Here is a 16,128-nt window from a genome sequence, read left to right on the forward strand (position 1 = left end):
CGTCCTAATCATGCCTCCTTCCCACCGTTTCTTCCACTGTGTGGGATCCACTCCTTTCATCCTAATTATTTATTCACTCGCTGCAAGGAAGAAAAAATGTTTGTGATTATGATGAAACATTCCACCGTCGTGTTAAATTTTGACCGTCCATTAACGGATCAACAAGTGTCCTACAAGCCGGTCAGTGTTTTCCATGGAATTTGAAAATTTCCATCATCAGGTGCATGCATGTAATTTGATGATTGGGTGTTACATTCTGTGGGAATAAGACAATGAGAATTTTCACTACATTTGGGTCTTTTTACGGTGGTTTATGATCCAAAAATGTGCAATTCTAGACCACCTGATTCGTTGCTTCTTTTGTTGAATCATTGCAATCACTTTTGTTTGTTTTTTTCTCTCAAATCATTCTCAACCATTAATTTCGCATAATATCTGAGACTAACAAGACCTCCATCCAACATATTTGAATATAATCTTATTATTTTATGTATTTGACAAATTAATAAAAATGAAAAACCCATTAAATAGTATTTGGAATTTACATGATAATATAAACTAACCCATGGCAAAAACTTGCATTCGATATGAATAGTAAACGTACGTGGGGGTACCGAAAGGAAAATCTTGATTTGGTCATAAAGAAGCTGAGAAAATATAAACTAACCTATGGTAAATATTTTTTTTTCTTCCTAAAAGTAAAGTAATAATCAGCCTAACATGTGATATATATTGAAAATGGGAAATGAGATTAGGCACATAATCATGTCTGCCTATGTAAAGTAGGGGTGGAATTAACGTGGTTATTTATTTATAGAATTAGTTTTAGTTTCTTTGTCGTGATTGAAGGAGATACTACATAATGTTTTATTTTACTATATTTACGTCCTGAGATAAATACAATTTAAAATGAAAATATATTTTTGCTGGGGTTAGAAATTGGATTAAACGGTTGTTGACGATTCATTTGTTTCGATTTAGGTGGAGAGACGATTCATTTGTTTTGATTTACGTAAGGAGACATTGATACAATTTTATGAAAAATAGGGAGCTGGAAGCGATGAGTAATATAAAGTTGAGAGGAGGAAAGATAAAATATTGCCTCCCCCCTTCTCCATACTATGTACTTATCTTTATACTGATTCTTAATACTTGTGTTAAGACTGAGGCCATGATGGTAATTCATAGACTGACATAATCAATAGATATGATCATCTAATAGTAGATTTGGTCTTGACAGATCATGTGAGTTTATAAATGATATTGTCAAAGGATTGTGACAATCATTGCGTGTGAGTTCCAGTTACCAAAAGACAATTATCGCAATATTTCTCGATAAATAACCCATTAAAAGCTATAAATACCCTCTCACATGTATAGTGTCAAGTCATTTTATGACATTCCCTCAACCAAAAAAGAATAAGTGTTGTAGGTTAGAATCTCCTTCACAATGCGACTCCGCTAGCACTCATCCACCTATTTAAGCCTTTAAAGGAACTCATCCACTGATAGAAGTCCTTGAATACTCGTATCTTTCAACCGGTTATAATATTTTGATAAGACCACTAACATACTTACTTGATCTGTCAGGACTGAATCTGCTTTCAGACAATGATATACATTGACCCTGTAATTCTATAAATAACCATCATGACCTTAATCTGACATGAGTATTAAAGGTCGATATAAAAATCAACTAGTAGATTTAAAGAAATGAATCGTGACTTTTCTTCCTTCGCTCAACCTTATATGATTCATTGTCTTTAGTTCATCCCTCTACATAAAATTGTCAATTATGACTCTCCATTTAATTCAGAAAAATAAATTATTTATTATCGTCTTAACCCAAATTTTAGTATTAATAATTTAAAAAAGTTATTTAGTAATAAATTTTAATCTTCCTCATTTGAATTGATACCCATTAATCGATAAAAAAATAAATCAAAAGTGTTAAATAATAATTTTATTTTAGAATAATATTTTACCTTGGATTTTATTCCCTTTTGATTAATATAATAAAAAAATTACAGAAAAAGATATGGAAAATGATAAAGCTTACCTGAAGGTGTGGGGATAAACTCATAATTAAGCTGAAGATGTCAACACTGAAATGATGATTATCACAGGCATTGTGTTTGTCGTTAAGCTAAGAAATGACAGGGTTGGGCCATTCTAAATATTTAGTTAACCTCGAAATTAATAACCTTTTCCAACTAAGTAAATCTCTATCTTTTCAAGGAAAACATATGCACATATGTAAGCTTCTCCACCAACCATCTTGTCATTTCACCCCGTAACTGCTGTTTAACAAGAATTGTGTTACTATACAAGAAAATAGGAATATAAAACAATGCAAAATATAAATAATTAGTGGTGCAGATGTAAATGAAGCCTAGGGTGGATGGATGTTATATTTATGCAATCATAAATAATTTTTTTATTAATATACATGAGTTAATCCTAAAATATATGTATAGATTTGCCATTAACTAATACATCTTCTAATTTAAATTTTTAAACTCATAAACTTTGATAAAAAAATAATAACTTTTATATAAAGATGACAACAGGTCAGGTTGGATCAATTTTTTGTGAACCAGACTTAACCCGAAATATATATATAATGTATATTTGAATCCGACTTGAGAAGCATATTCCTTTCACCTAAACCTGACCCGACCCGATAAACATATCCCTTCCATATGAATTTGATTATATTTGAACTTTAGGGTGTGTTTGGTTCACAGAATGTAAGATTACCAGTGGGAATAAAAGATTACCATGGAATAAGATTACTGGGAATGTTGTATTTTATGTTTGGTTGGTTTAGCAGGAATGTAAGATTACCGTGTTTGGTTAAAGGAATAAAAAATTATTGGAATGTATATTTAACCAAAATGTCCTTATTATATATTTGTATAATATTATAAATTGTAAAATATTTATATATTTTCTTTAAAAAATTAAATTCATAATATTTATATAATTTTTTTACAAAATTAAAGATATAAAAAAGGTTTAATGAAAGGGTAAAAATTTTTTAACCCCTGAATTTCATATAAAATTTTAATTATAGACTTTTTTTTTTGTAAATCTAAAATAATTTAAGGATAAATTTGTAATTTAACCTTCGTAGAATTTTTATTATTCAATGACAGAAGAAGGATATATTTGAAAAAAAATAAAAATTTAAGGGCATTTTAGTCCAAAATGCCGGTAATGTTACAATACCTAAGGGAAGGGAGGTAATGGCATTCCTAGTAATATACCCCAAAAAATCTACTATTGGTAATAAAACATTACCGGGAATGAGATTCCCGGCCAACCAAACATGGGAATGTAGGATTCTCATCCCATGGGAATCTCACAATCCTTGAACCAAACACCCCCTTAGGGTAAAAACTTGCATTCAATATGACCTGACACAAATATATAAAATATATTTTTATTTGGTAAAATATTGACCTAATTAAAAAATAGAAAGTGAGGGAATCACAATAATAACACTAAATTTATAAAAAGGAAATTATACTATTACCCTAAGTTAGACCAGAGATTTTTACCGTAACCCTAACGCGATTTCACCATTTATAAATTCTAATTTAATCTGAATTCAATTTTTATTATTATTAAAAAATACATTCTCAACTGAATCGATACAAAATCTATTAAATCCTGATTAAATTATCATTCCTAACTATCTAATTATCAAATTAATATGAACCACAATTGTGTATATATGAGACAACCAAAAAGATGTAGTGAATAACGAGTGAGTCCAAGTAATAAAATTAAATCAAGTAAATGACATCACTATCGATGTATGTTTGTGTGTGTATATATATATATATATTCCAGCTTAGTTGTTGTTATTTATGTGGTAAAAAAATCCATTTGGAGAGCTTAGCATGAGCTGTTAAGCAAAGAAGCCGAACATTTCGACAAACAGGTGGCAGGCAAATTCGTCAATGTCAAGATCTCCTGGGCAGTGACGTCGCATAAGGTTAGAAGAGAAGGGGAAAACGTTTATGTCGCATCAGCTGCCGGCAGCAAAATCTCGAGTGTTGAAAGTCGAAACCTTAATTCTGCGGTGGTAGATATGCACGCAAACGCGAGTTTACCGTGTTAACTATTTTTGTTAGATTTTTGGGATACATATCACACTTTCAAGTTTCCACCACTAAGAAAACGACGTTTCAGATCAAATTATTTGTTTTCTTTTTTCCCCTAATTTCTTCTGGAAGCTATTGTTATATATATCATGCGATTGAAAGTATATATTTAGAGTTTATTTTTCTATATTAATGATCTTTTAAAAATCAAAATTAATTAAGTTAATAAAAATTAAATTACAGATTTTTTCGTACAATTGCAAAAACATATATCTAAAGACTATAACTAGAATTGATTAATACAAAATACCATTTAACAAAAAAAATTAAATTTAAATTTAAGATCTTAAAATTATATAAATAATTACTTCATTTATAAAATTTCAGCGAAAAGTTCACAAATTAATGATAACTTTGAATGTAATGAAAATAAAGAAAAGGACTCCCCACTATTGACTTTGCATAATAGGCTTTAATTGAGCAAGAAATCACAAATAAAATTTCTTGTGAAAAACATGCATGAGAGTGACTACCACCTAATATTATAAAGATAAAATTATATAACTTTAAATTTTACAATTATACTGTAATTTTAATTAATATATAATTTATTGTAGTATATAAATTTTGATTTTTTTCTATTATATATATGATTTTTATTTTTATTTAGATTTTAGAAATGAATGATATTCTATTAAGGTGACATCATTTTAAATTCATATATTACATATATAAAAATATATTTACTTCCAAATACAATAACTTTTCTAAATATGTATATTTAAATCAAAATTAAAATTTTTATACAGGATTTCATCACATCAAAACTTACATTATGCCAAAATTCGTATATAATTCATAAATTTATTACAAAACTATTACTTTCGACAGCTGTTAAAAGCGTTTGTGGAATTAATTATATCAAAATGAAATTGAACTTGAAACTAGGAAAATTCTAAAATAATTGTTATATATTGAAACTAGGAAAATTCATATATAATTCATAAATTTATAAAATGAGCACAACATTATTATTTGTCATTAAAGATGTGATGTACCACGTTAAAGTAATAGAAAATATCTCATTTCACCCTCCAATTGTACTAAGATTTCATTTTACTATTAATATTAATTAAAATAATTTCTATTAGGTCCGTTAAATTGAAAACAAAATAGATAAAAATAATTTAAATAATAATTTTTAATTTCATATTATAAATATTGAATTTATATCGTATAAATAACTTGATATTTTCTTTCGCTTTTTTAAGTTTGAATGTATTTTTCTTATTAATCTCATACTATAATTTTTTGGATTTTTTATTTTTAAATTATGTTTAAACTTTTTAAAAAAAAAGTTAAATGCTTGAATCACATCACTTAATAAAAATAATTTCATTTTTTTGATAATTAAATTTTTAGATCTTAAAAGTTATAAATTTTACAAACACAACAATAATTAAATAAAGAATATTTGACTAGTGATACATGTTTTTTAATGTAACTTTAAAAATGTAATAACAAATATAATAATTTTTTTTTAAAAAATAGAATAATCATTTTTAAATTATTTTATATTAATAGTGCACATCAGTACATGTTATTAGTGACTAATATCAATGTGTGAAATCAACTCTAGACTCATCCTTAAAACTAATATTGTCAAGATTGAATTAAACTTCTGATATCATGTTACTAACAGAAAAGAAGTTTTACATATAATTGAACCGCACACGTGTAATTTGAGTCAGATGATGAGAGTCACACGTGCTGAACCCAATCAATTGGTTCCAAAGAATCATGCGATGGTGATCATAAAATCAAGTTGTATATTCAAACCTCATCATACAAAGTGAAACATGCAATTATTATTTACCCACTCTTAAACTTTTATAAATACAATATAAGCTTTTGGAATATATATATTAAAAATTTGCATGTATGGTTGCATGCACATGTACCATATCCAATAAATAGGATATGCCAAAATTTATACACCAAAAAGAAGTGGGTTTTTATAATAATATAAAGTTCGAGAATTGAGGACTATAGTTCCAAAGCAGAGGGGAAGAATTTTACTTTAAACTCGAATTCTAAATAGAACAACTCATATTAATATAGTATTGTTTATGAAATATTTTCTCCACCGTCTAAAATAATAATCCTATGATTATAATATAATGTATTACCTTAAATTCTTCACAAAAAAATAATGTATTAACTTAAATTATACCATAAAATATGATTACACAGAATGACATAGTGTAGCTTTGGAGTATCCTTTTGTGAGTGTGTGTGGTTCATCACATCCGTATCTTGGAAAGCAAAGGAATTCCATTTTAAAGCATCGGGATTGGAGGAATCTTTTCAAATTCCTCTCCCACATTCACCTTATAGCTAAAATATTAAAAGGAAAAAACAAAAAAAGAGGCCACCGAAAAGCAATAACACCTTATCATGAATGATATGAAAATTGATTAGACTGCCCCAACTCCAACCCACAACTTATTCACCCACACGCCACTACCCTAAAATGAAAATCACCCTAATACGGTGATGATAATAGTACAGGTAAATAAGATGCATGAATAACTTATCTCATAAATTAAATGAATCATTATTATTCTTAGAGGTCATAGATTCGAATAGTAGTGACTGTAACAAGGTGATTAAATATTCTTTGTCAAATAGTTGAGAGTATTTAGATAAAAAATATAGTAAAGTGAGGTGAATGTATGAGTGATTTTAATATTTAAAGAGGATATTATTTTAAAAAAAATTGATTTATGTGATCATATTTTTAGAATGTATGTGTATTATGAATAAATTAAAAAAATATTATATCCTTATAATTATTCCATTTAAATTATGGTAAATTTTTTCACATTACACTTAAACTTTTCTTTTTTGGGGATTTTAAAATATGGGAAATCACAAGTCAACCTCACCTCATCATTCGGTCTGGGTTCTTCAATGCACCACCTCATATCCCACTTTCTTTTTTGTTTTTCTTCTTTCTTTTTTGTTTTTCTTAATTTAGTTTAATTTAATCTTCTATATAATTCACCACTCTCCATAATTCACACCTTCAACATGGGAAACATGAAGGTGCATCAATTGGGTCGTGGATTCTGGGAGCAACAAGAGCCATTACTCTCACTTGGCTGCAAGCGTTTACGCCCTCTTGCTCCTAAGCTCCACTCCAACTTCACTGATACAACCACCACCGTCTCCTCTTTCGACCTCAAGAGCTTCATTCGGCCCGATAGCGGCCCTCGGAAACTCGGCAATGCCCCCTCCAACGAAAACCGCCATTCTCCTCCGGTACTACTTAATCATTTCATCTACTGTGAACACGGCTGCTGGATTGATTCTTTTTATTGAAAGAAGTTTACTGTATGATATGTAGGTGGAAACGCACCCGGGAGGTACGCGTTGGAACCCGACGCAAGAGCAGATAGGGATACTGGAGATGCTGTATCGAGGAGGGATGCGAACCCCGAACGCACAACAAATAGAACAAATCACCGAGCAGCTCGGCAAGTACGGCAAGATCGAAGGCAAGAACGTGTTCTACTGGTTCCAAAACCACAAAGCACGAGAGAGACAAAAGCAGAAGCGAAACAGCCTTGGCCTTGGCCATTGTCCCAGAAAATCAGCTCCCATTTCTCCCTTAACTTGGGATACTAGGGTTAGTTTTCCCAGAAACCTAATCCCATTGATTTTTTATTCTGTATTAGGGTTAGTTTTGTTTTCCTTATATGAAGCTAACTATGGTGCATTGTAGGTGGAAATAATTACGGATAGAGAAGAGGATAGTCCGTATAAGAGGAAGTGCAGAAGCTGGTCATTCGAGGAAGAAGAAATAAGCAGATCGTCGAGTAAAGAAGATGAAAACAGAACTCTGGAGCTCTTCCCATTGCACCCGGAAAGAAGATGAAGAGGTTTCAAATAACCAAAAAAAAAGCTGCTTTAATGAATGATGATGATGGTGTTGTAGCTTCTTTTTTTTTCTGTTCTTCTTTTTGTTGCAGCAGGAAAGAAGAAAGACACAAAGCTGTGTTGTTGTACTCTAATGGCTTATTTAATCCCTGACTTGAAAACCCAAATTTGTTTACTCTCTTTATTTATTCTCTGATAATCATCATCAGTTAATATGAAGGATCGATCTTGTTCTGATTATGGGATCAACATAATAACTTGTTGAAAAAGAAGTATCGATCTCCTTCTACCATTATTCATCACTACAGGCTTGGCTCCTATGAAGCTTAGATGTTAATATTGTAATTGGGTTTTCTTTTCTTTTTTTCAAAGTTGAAAAAGATCCGTGGAAGGCAGCCACAAAGGAAAAGTAGGTGGGACGTGAGTCTTGTTGAAATAATTAAAGGCAAATGTGTGATTTTATCTTTGTTATGATTCCACATTCCATTGCTTGGAAGACTTCTATAAAGTTGCAATTATATCTATCTAATTAATCGACCAAGGAAATTGACACATTAGGGCCGAAATTATGCTTTAACTTGAAGATATTTTTCTTTTACATTCCTAATAAAAATGTTGTTTTTAAAGGATTTAAATTCGAACAATTACAATACATTCATTGTTAATAGATTAAAAAATTATAAACAGATAATATCTTTCAGTTGTCTCATATTATTAAAAAGTAATTATATTATGTCTTTCTAAATTAATATTCTAACTCTATCCATAGACATATTATATATTTTCTAAGATATTTAAATTGCATAAAAGAATCATTTACTATGCATTTATTTTAATTTAGTCCCTCAATGAATTGATAATTTATAGTTTTTATTTCTAAAATTTGTACTTTTAATATTAAGATAAGCATTTTTTATTAATCCCATCAAATATTTTGATTAACTAATTTTTATATACATATTAGGGTGTGACATATAATCGCTATTTATTATTGTATAATTGATTTTATTTGCATGTTTAAAAAAATTAAGAAGAGTGAATTGGGACGAGGCACATCCCTTAAGTAAGGTCAGGAGTTCGAAACTTAACGTTGCATAGAGCAAACAGGGTTAAAAGGATCATTCTTATCTCTACAGTACCTAATCTAGATTAATCGATCAATAAATCGAATACTAGTGATTAATTAAAAAAAGAAAAGATTATTTGTTTAATCGTGAAATATTATTAAGATTTATATACCATCATGTGTTTTAATAAATAGACGGCATCAAATTCTTTGACGAAATTAATAAAATGCAAGTTGATTTCATAACTAAAAATAAACACATTTCAAAACTATAGAAAATTAATAATTAAATTATTGCAGAAGAGCGGAATCTATCATATACGTATAATAATTAATACAAAAACTTTCTATACATTTAACACCATTTTAATATGTTTTATTTTGTAACTAGACACGAGTGATGAATTGATTCCATTAGTAATTAGTTTCGTCAACACAATACCTATTCTAAAATAATCCTCTTAATTAAGTTTGGTTTTATAGATTAACTCATTTTTTTAAATAATTTATACTTAGGTAGAGAAAAAGAGAATTTTTATTCATAATCAATATTGAACCCGCAATTTAAAAGAGAATAAATATCAATTGAAAGTTTTTAACCAATTATTTTAGAACTTGTTGACATAAATTATGTCATTTTTAACAACAAAAGGTTTTCAATTTTATATATTTTTATTCAATATCATTTTTCTATTTTCACCCATGTATATTAATTTTAAAACTCGTTTACCGTAAAATCTCTATAAATTAATAATGTCATGACCACATAATTTTATTGATTCAAAAAGGTATTAATTAATTGATAAATTAATATTATTAATTTAAAGAGATTTTTTTCGATTAAACGAACTTACATTATTCTTCATGAATAAAATATATACATCATATTGATTAGTTGAATGATGTCCATGTATAGTGTGATAATGATTAATGGATTGTGTACCACAACAAAATAAATGTCAAACATCAATTGGATTACTTGGTTGAAAATCTTATTGAAGATGAAACTGAAGATGATACAATGTCTTTGCAACCAATTACGCAGGAGGAAACACTAATAGTGATATTATAATTTTTTGTTGCAGTATGATAATACAATACCGAAGCTTTTGGATGCGGTAAGGAAAGTTTGAGATGCAATACAATTAGATTTAAATTTTAAGAAGAACCAAACAACAATAGAATCATGTTTTATTAAGTTGTACTAGTTATATCCGTAATGTTGTAGAATTTTTAATATATAGTATTGAAGGAATCATAAATTTATATAAGGGCATTCCGGAAAATTATTGTCTTATTAATTTATCAAAATTTTTAATTTAGACCTTGGGTCCAAGTCAAGATAGATAAAATATTATTATTTTAGAGAGATCTTTAATTTATCGGGTTTCAACTGTAATTATTATTACAAATCAATTAACAGAAAATACCCAGTTTTATACTCGGACCTTGGCCAAACAAAACCCGACCTGTACATCTTATGTTAATATATTCGGATGTTGGCCCAACTACACTCTTGATGCGGGTTGGCAGTTTTGAGTCCAATTTTCGTGGGTTAAAAAATGACATAGATTAAACAGTTAGTAAAATATTATTAACTCAAACAGTAATATCGACAAGATTTTAGTTTTACATATTTTTTTTTAAATTTATCTGAATTAATTTTTATTTCACACATTTTAACTGAAAAACTCAAATTGAACCAGGATGATAAAATATGACTTGTTAATTTGATTAGATATTTATCATTGAATTAAACTATGAAAAATTAATTATAAAAATTAAAATTTCAATGTCAAATAAATTTAAAACCAAACTCTAAAATTAATTAGTCAAATCTCAACCCCTAAAATGTAGATTTGATATTATCCTAACGATATTTTTCATTTAAAAATCAATAAACCAAGGAAAAGCTACATATTTTCCGGAAAATTTTAGATATTATTTATCGGAAAAATACAGATATTTTTATTTTAAAATAGAGAATAGTGTCTAATAATGATAGGCTAAACATATTTATAAGACCAATTAACGAGAGAGAGAGAGAGAAGGTTAAGCCAAATACTACATGCATTGCGCGAAATAACAGAGTTTGTTTTGATAATTTTATAGGTAATTTAAGATATATATTATATTTTAAATCTTTTTACAGATCGTTTTAAGAAATCGTTCGAAAAATTTAAAAATATTTTAATGATAATTTGTAGGAGATATTCGGATAAATAATAGAAAATTATTATTATATCATTCAATTAGTTTGATATTTTATTTAGATTTGATGTTTCAATTCTTTTCAAACCATTTAGGTGTATAGGCTTGAACATATTTATTTCAATAATTAATTAAGTCACGAGACATGGTATTTAATGTCACAATCAATATTTAATAAGTCAATGTTATTTGACACTGTTAAATGACATTTGTTTTCTAAAATATAACGTGTTATTTTAACACTCTATTTCTGAGTTCATAAAATAATTAAAAATATACGAATATGATGACGTAAGAAAACAGAGAAAAGAGGGGATGAAGCCAAATTGGGGAAGAAGCTTTCCGTAACTGTTGACGGCTGACACCGCCACGTGTAATTTGACTGGCCCATTGTCACGCAATCACCTGATTTTGTCAGACGGCTAAGATTTCGTTTCCATGTAACAGATCCGACGGCGGAGATCAACCTTTATGAACTGCTTTACCTATAAAAACGACACAGTTCCTTCTTCAACGGTGCGGTGCAGTTACTCTGCCCTCCCTTCTTCCCCCTACACTTTCATAGTTCTTAGTAATTATAAAATATTTGGAAAAAAAATCCTATTTTTTCCTCAAAAAAATCTCTTAAACTCTCCGTCGGCGTTATCTTCCGTCCGGTTCTCCTCCGGATTTCCGACGATTCTATCCCCATTTTATCCCTCCCTATCCTCTTTAGTACCAAAAATATCCCGCATATTTTTATCTGTTTGTTTCGCTAGAGTTTCCATTTAATAGCAATAGGAGAGGTAAACAAAAACAAGGAAGAAAATCATAAAAAAGGAGTAGGATCTTAGGAGAGTCAGGGTTAAGTTTTATCGAGGATGGCGCAGATTCAGGTTCCGCAACAGGCACCGGTTTCCGGTCCAAACGGCGTCGCTCCGGGATCCGGAGGAGCGCAATTCATGCTCACATCTCTCTATGTCGGCGATCTTGATGTTACTGTCACCGATGAGCAGCTTTACCAACTGTTTAGCCAGGCGGCTCCGGTTGCTTCAGTGAGGGTTTGCCGGGACTTGGCCACCGGCCGCTCTCTTGGCTATGGCTATGTCAATTATAACAACCTTCGTGATGGTTAGACTTATACTTCACTTTCAAAGATTTATCCTTTGTTAAGTGATTTAGTAATCTAGGGCTGCTTGGAGTAATTAGTTTGATTGCGAATTCTTCTATAATATTGAATATAAATGATTGAATTTTGACAAGTTTTATGATCCATGTATTAAAATTTGTTGGATGCTATTGAATGGATCCGCTCTCTAGACATTAGTTAAGGATTAATTTATTATTTTTACAATGCGTTTCTGGTAATACATTTTGGATTTAAAAAAAGTCCTGCATTTATGACATATTTTGACTGCTGATTCCATCACTAAATTAATTTAATTGCAGTTTGCTGATTTCCACTTGTAATTGGTAATGTCTTCAATAAGTGTGAATATAATTGAAGTCGAAGTACTGACTTTAGATTGTATGGAATTGTACAAATTGCGCGCTATTGTATATATGAGAGAGTATCATTCTGATGATTTCGAGTTTTGGCTTTTGACTTTTTTTTATCACTTCTGCCTAGCATTTCATTGAGTTGCTCGAACTCTTTAAAAAATAAATGAAGCTTCATGATTTGTTTTTCTGAATTTTTGATGTTCATATTTTAGATAATTATCATATGGGGAATCTGTTCTTTCTTTGAAATTCTTCAAGTTAATTGACGGTGCCTTTCTTTTATTCTTGCCTGCAGCGGCTAGGGCAGTGGATTTACTGAATTTCACTCCGCTGAATAATAAGTCCATCCGTGTCATGTATTCTCAGCGTGATCCTAGTCTTCGTAAGACTGGTACCGCAAACATATTTATTAAGGTATTAGTGTGTTTCCAGTATCTCCTCTTTTCTTCTATTTGAATTGCTATTCCAGTCTTACTGATTTTTCTCTTCTTAAATCAGAGGAATGGTAATTTTGGTTGAATGTTCCTATGCCTTTTAGAGGTGTTGCTCCTGCTTGTTTATTCTCTAGCCCTGCATGCCAAATTTTCATGCAAATATATTTGCAAATGATCATATCTTTTGTCTTCCCGTGGTCTATATGCTGCAATTATTTACATCATGCATAATTTCTCTGTTGAAAAATGTTATGATTGGCTTTTTATATTTACCTATACCTTTGATTTTTGGTTTGATTGCAGAATCTGGACAAGTCTATCGATCACAAAGCATTACATGATACATTTTCTTCATTTGGCAACATTCTTTCGTGCAAGATATCTACTGATAGTTTTGGCCAGTCTAAAGGCTATGGTTTTGTACAATTTGACAATGAAGAATCTGCTCAAAATGCGATCGACAAATTAAATGGCATGTTGATTAATGACAAGCAGGTCTATGTTGGACGTTTCCTTAGAAAGCAGGAAAGAGAGACTGCGTTGAATAAGGCCAAATTCAATAATGTTTATGTGAAAAATCTTTCCAAGTCTACAACAGATGAAGATCTGAAAACAATTTTTGGAGAGTATGGCAAAATTACTAGTGCTGTAGTTATGAGGGATGCAGATGGGAAATCAAAGTGTTTTGGATTTGTCAACTTTGAAAATGCTGATGATGCTGCTAAAGCTGTTGAAGCTCTTAATGGAAAGAAATTTGAAGACAAAGAGTGGTATGTTGGAAAAGCACAGAAAAAATATGAAAGAGAGCATGAGCTAAAAGCTCAATTTGAGCAAACAATGAAGGAAGCTGCAGATAAATCTCAGGGTGCAAATTTATACATTAAGAACTTAGATGATAGTATTGGTGATGAAATGTTGAAGGAACTTTTTTCTGAGTTTGGAACCATTACTTCATGCAAGGTTTGGAATGCTTCTAGATTGTTTGATTGTTGATGCTAACTATTGTACTCTTGTTTCTCTTGATATATGTTATTGCCCAATTGTCCCTCAAAATTTTACAGGTTATGCGTGACCCTAGTGGAATTAGTAAGGGCTCTGGGTTTGTTGCATTTTCGACTCCTGAAGAAGCCTCTGGTGCTGTAAGTTTGAATTCTTTCTTTATTTGGTTGGTCATTCCAATATGAGATTGTTATCTAAAACATGTTTCTATCCATCTACAGCTTGCTGAGATGAATGGCAAAATGGTTGTTAGCAAACCGCTTTATGTTGCAGTGGCACAAAGGAAAGAAGAGAGAAGAGCAAGGCTACAGGTAACACAAGCAAGGATAATTTCTTAGACTACAATTTTGTGGTGTTATTTGTGCATACTTTCATTTTGACATTTTTTTTAAGGGACACGTCTTGATACTTCTGAAATTCTTGTCAAATTCATGTTATCAACCGTTGAAAATTGTTTCTAATAGTTCTATGGATCAATTTGAATTTAATTTGTCATTTTCTCCATATGTCTATCATTTCAGGCTCAGTTTTCTCAAATGAGACCGCTTAACCCTTCAGTTGCTCCTCGTATGCCAATGTACCCTCCTGGTGCTCCAGGATTTGGCCAACAATTTTTATATGGTCAAGCACCTCCTGCCATGCTTCCTCCACAAGTAATATATCTTTAGTCCTTGTCAATCCTCTTAACTCTACATGCTTGTTCTTTTAGATGCTTGGATGATTTGTTAGTATTATGTGCCTACCTTTATTGGTTTCAATCATGTAACTCAGTTTGATAGGGGAGATTTGAAAGTGAAATTGTTTGTTTCTTATGTTACTATTCTAGGCTAGTTTTGGTTATCAGCAGCAACTGCTTCCTGGAATGAGGCCTGGTGGCCCCCCTGTACCAAACTTCTTTGTTCCCATGGTACAGCAAGGTCAGCAGGGCCAGCGCCCAGGTGGACGACGAGGAACTGGTGCTGTCCAACAGAATCAGCAACCAATGCCATTGATTCAGCAGCAGGTTAGCCTTATGCATGTGCAGTAGCACGTATCTTATACTTATGATTTGGCTTTCTTGTTCTAATTCTTCCAAAATGTTCCAGATGATGCCTAGGGGACGTGCCTATCGCTATCCCCCTGGTCATAACATGCCTGAAGTCCCTCTGTCTAATGTTGGTGGAGGCATGCTTTCTGTTCCATATGACATGGGTGGCATGCCCTTGCGAGATGCTGGCATCGGACAGCATATGCCAATTCCAGCTTTGGCTACAGCTCTTGCAAATGCGACACCTGAACAGCAAAGGACGGTAAGCCCTGTTGTTTTCTTTGACAATTGGGATTGACTTCGGTTTATTTTTATTTAGCTTAAGAGATGTTTGTGTTTTCAATTTGTTGATGGTGAGCAGATGCTAGGTGAAAGCTTGTACCCCCTTGTTGAACGGCTTGAGCGGGATGCAGCAGCCAAGGTTACAGGCATGCTTCTGGAGATGGACCAAACTGAGGTTTTGCATCTCCTTGAATCCCCAGAAGCCTTGAAGGCTAAAGTAGCTGAAGCCATGGAGGTGTTGAGGAGTGTTGCTGCCCAGCAGCAGGCCAACAATCCAGCCGACCATCTGGCTTCACTATCCCTGAACGATAACCTCGTTTCTTGAATGGCTGAGGATTTGGGGTCTAATTTTCTTGGCAGGGACGTGGCTTGACCTCTTTTATCAGAACTGGGCTATCTTCAGTTTATTATTAGGGTTGATGTTTGGAACTCTTATCTATGCTTTGTTTTTGTCGGTTGTTAGGGCTTCTGATACTTGCTAGACATGGTTTGTTTTGGTTTGGCCTTTAAGTTTTTTAAACTGGTTTGTTATGGATATTATAAGTTTGTCTGATGCATTAAAATTTGCATTTA

The 16,128-nt window shown here is 31.2% G+C and overlaps 2 protein-coding genes across 2 annotated transcripts; both read left to right on the plus strand.

Moving 5' to 3' along the window:
- Positions 1 to 7,169: 7,169 nt before the first annotated feature.
- On the plus strand, positions 7,170 to 8,215 carry LOC120156518 (WUSCHEL-related homeobox 4-like). The gene is made up of 3 exons (XM_039167832.1): positions 7,170 to 7,436; positions 7,522 to 7,803; positions 7,900 to 8,215. The coding sequence occupies exons 1-3, from the start codon at positions 7,206 to 7,208 to the stop codon at positions 8,050 to 8,052; spliced, it is 666 nt and encodes a 221-aa protein (XP_039023763.1). The 5' UTR covers positions 7,170 to 7,205; the 3' UTR covers positions 8,053 to 8,215.
- A 3,976-nt stretch (positions 8,216 to 12,191) lies between these two features.
- Positions 12,192 to 16,128, plus strand: LOC120156499 (polyadenylate-binding protein 2-like). Its single transcript, XM_039167812.1, has 9 exons — positions 12,192 to 12,441; positions 13,109 to 13,227; positions 13,551 to 14,207; positions 14,309 to 14,386; positions 14,468 to 14,557; positions 14,768 to 14,899; positions 15,073 to 15,249; positions 15,332 to 15,535; positions 15,635 to 16,128. The coding sequence occupies exons 1-9, from the start codon at positions 12,192 to 12,194 to the stop codon at positions 15,878 to 15,880; spliced, it is 1,953 nt and encodes a 650-aa protein (XP_039023743.1). The 3' UTR covers positions 15,881 to 16,128.

The sequence above is a fragment of the Hibiscus syriacus genome, unplaced genomic scaffold (genome assembly GCF_006381635.1).
Source record: "Hibiscus syriacus cultivar Baekdansim isolate YM2019G1 unplaced genomic scaffold, ASM638163v2 tig00002840_pilon, whole genome shotgun sequence".
In the NCBI taxonomy this organism is placed as follows: domain Eukaryota; kingdom Viridiplantae; phylum Streptophyta; class Magnoliopsida; order Malvales; family Malvaceae; genus Hibiscus; species Hibiscus syriacus.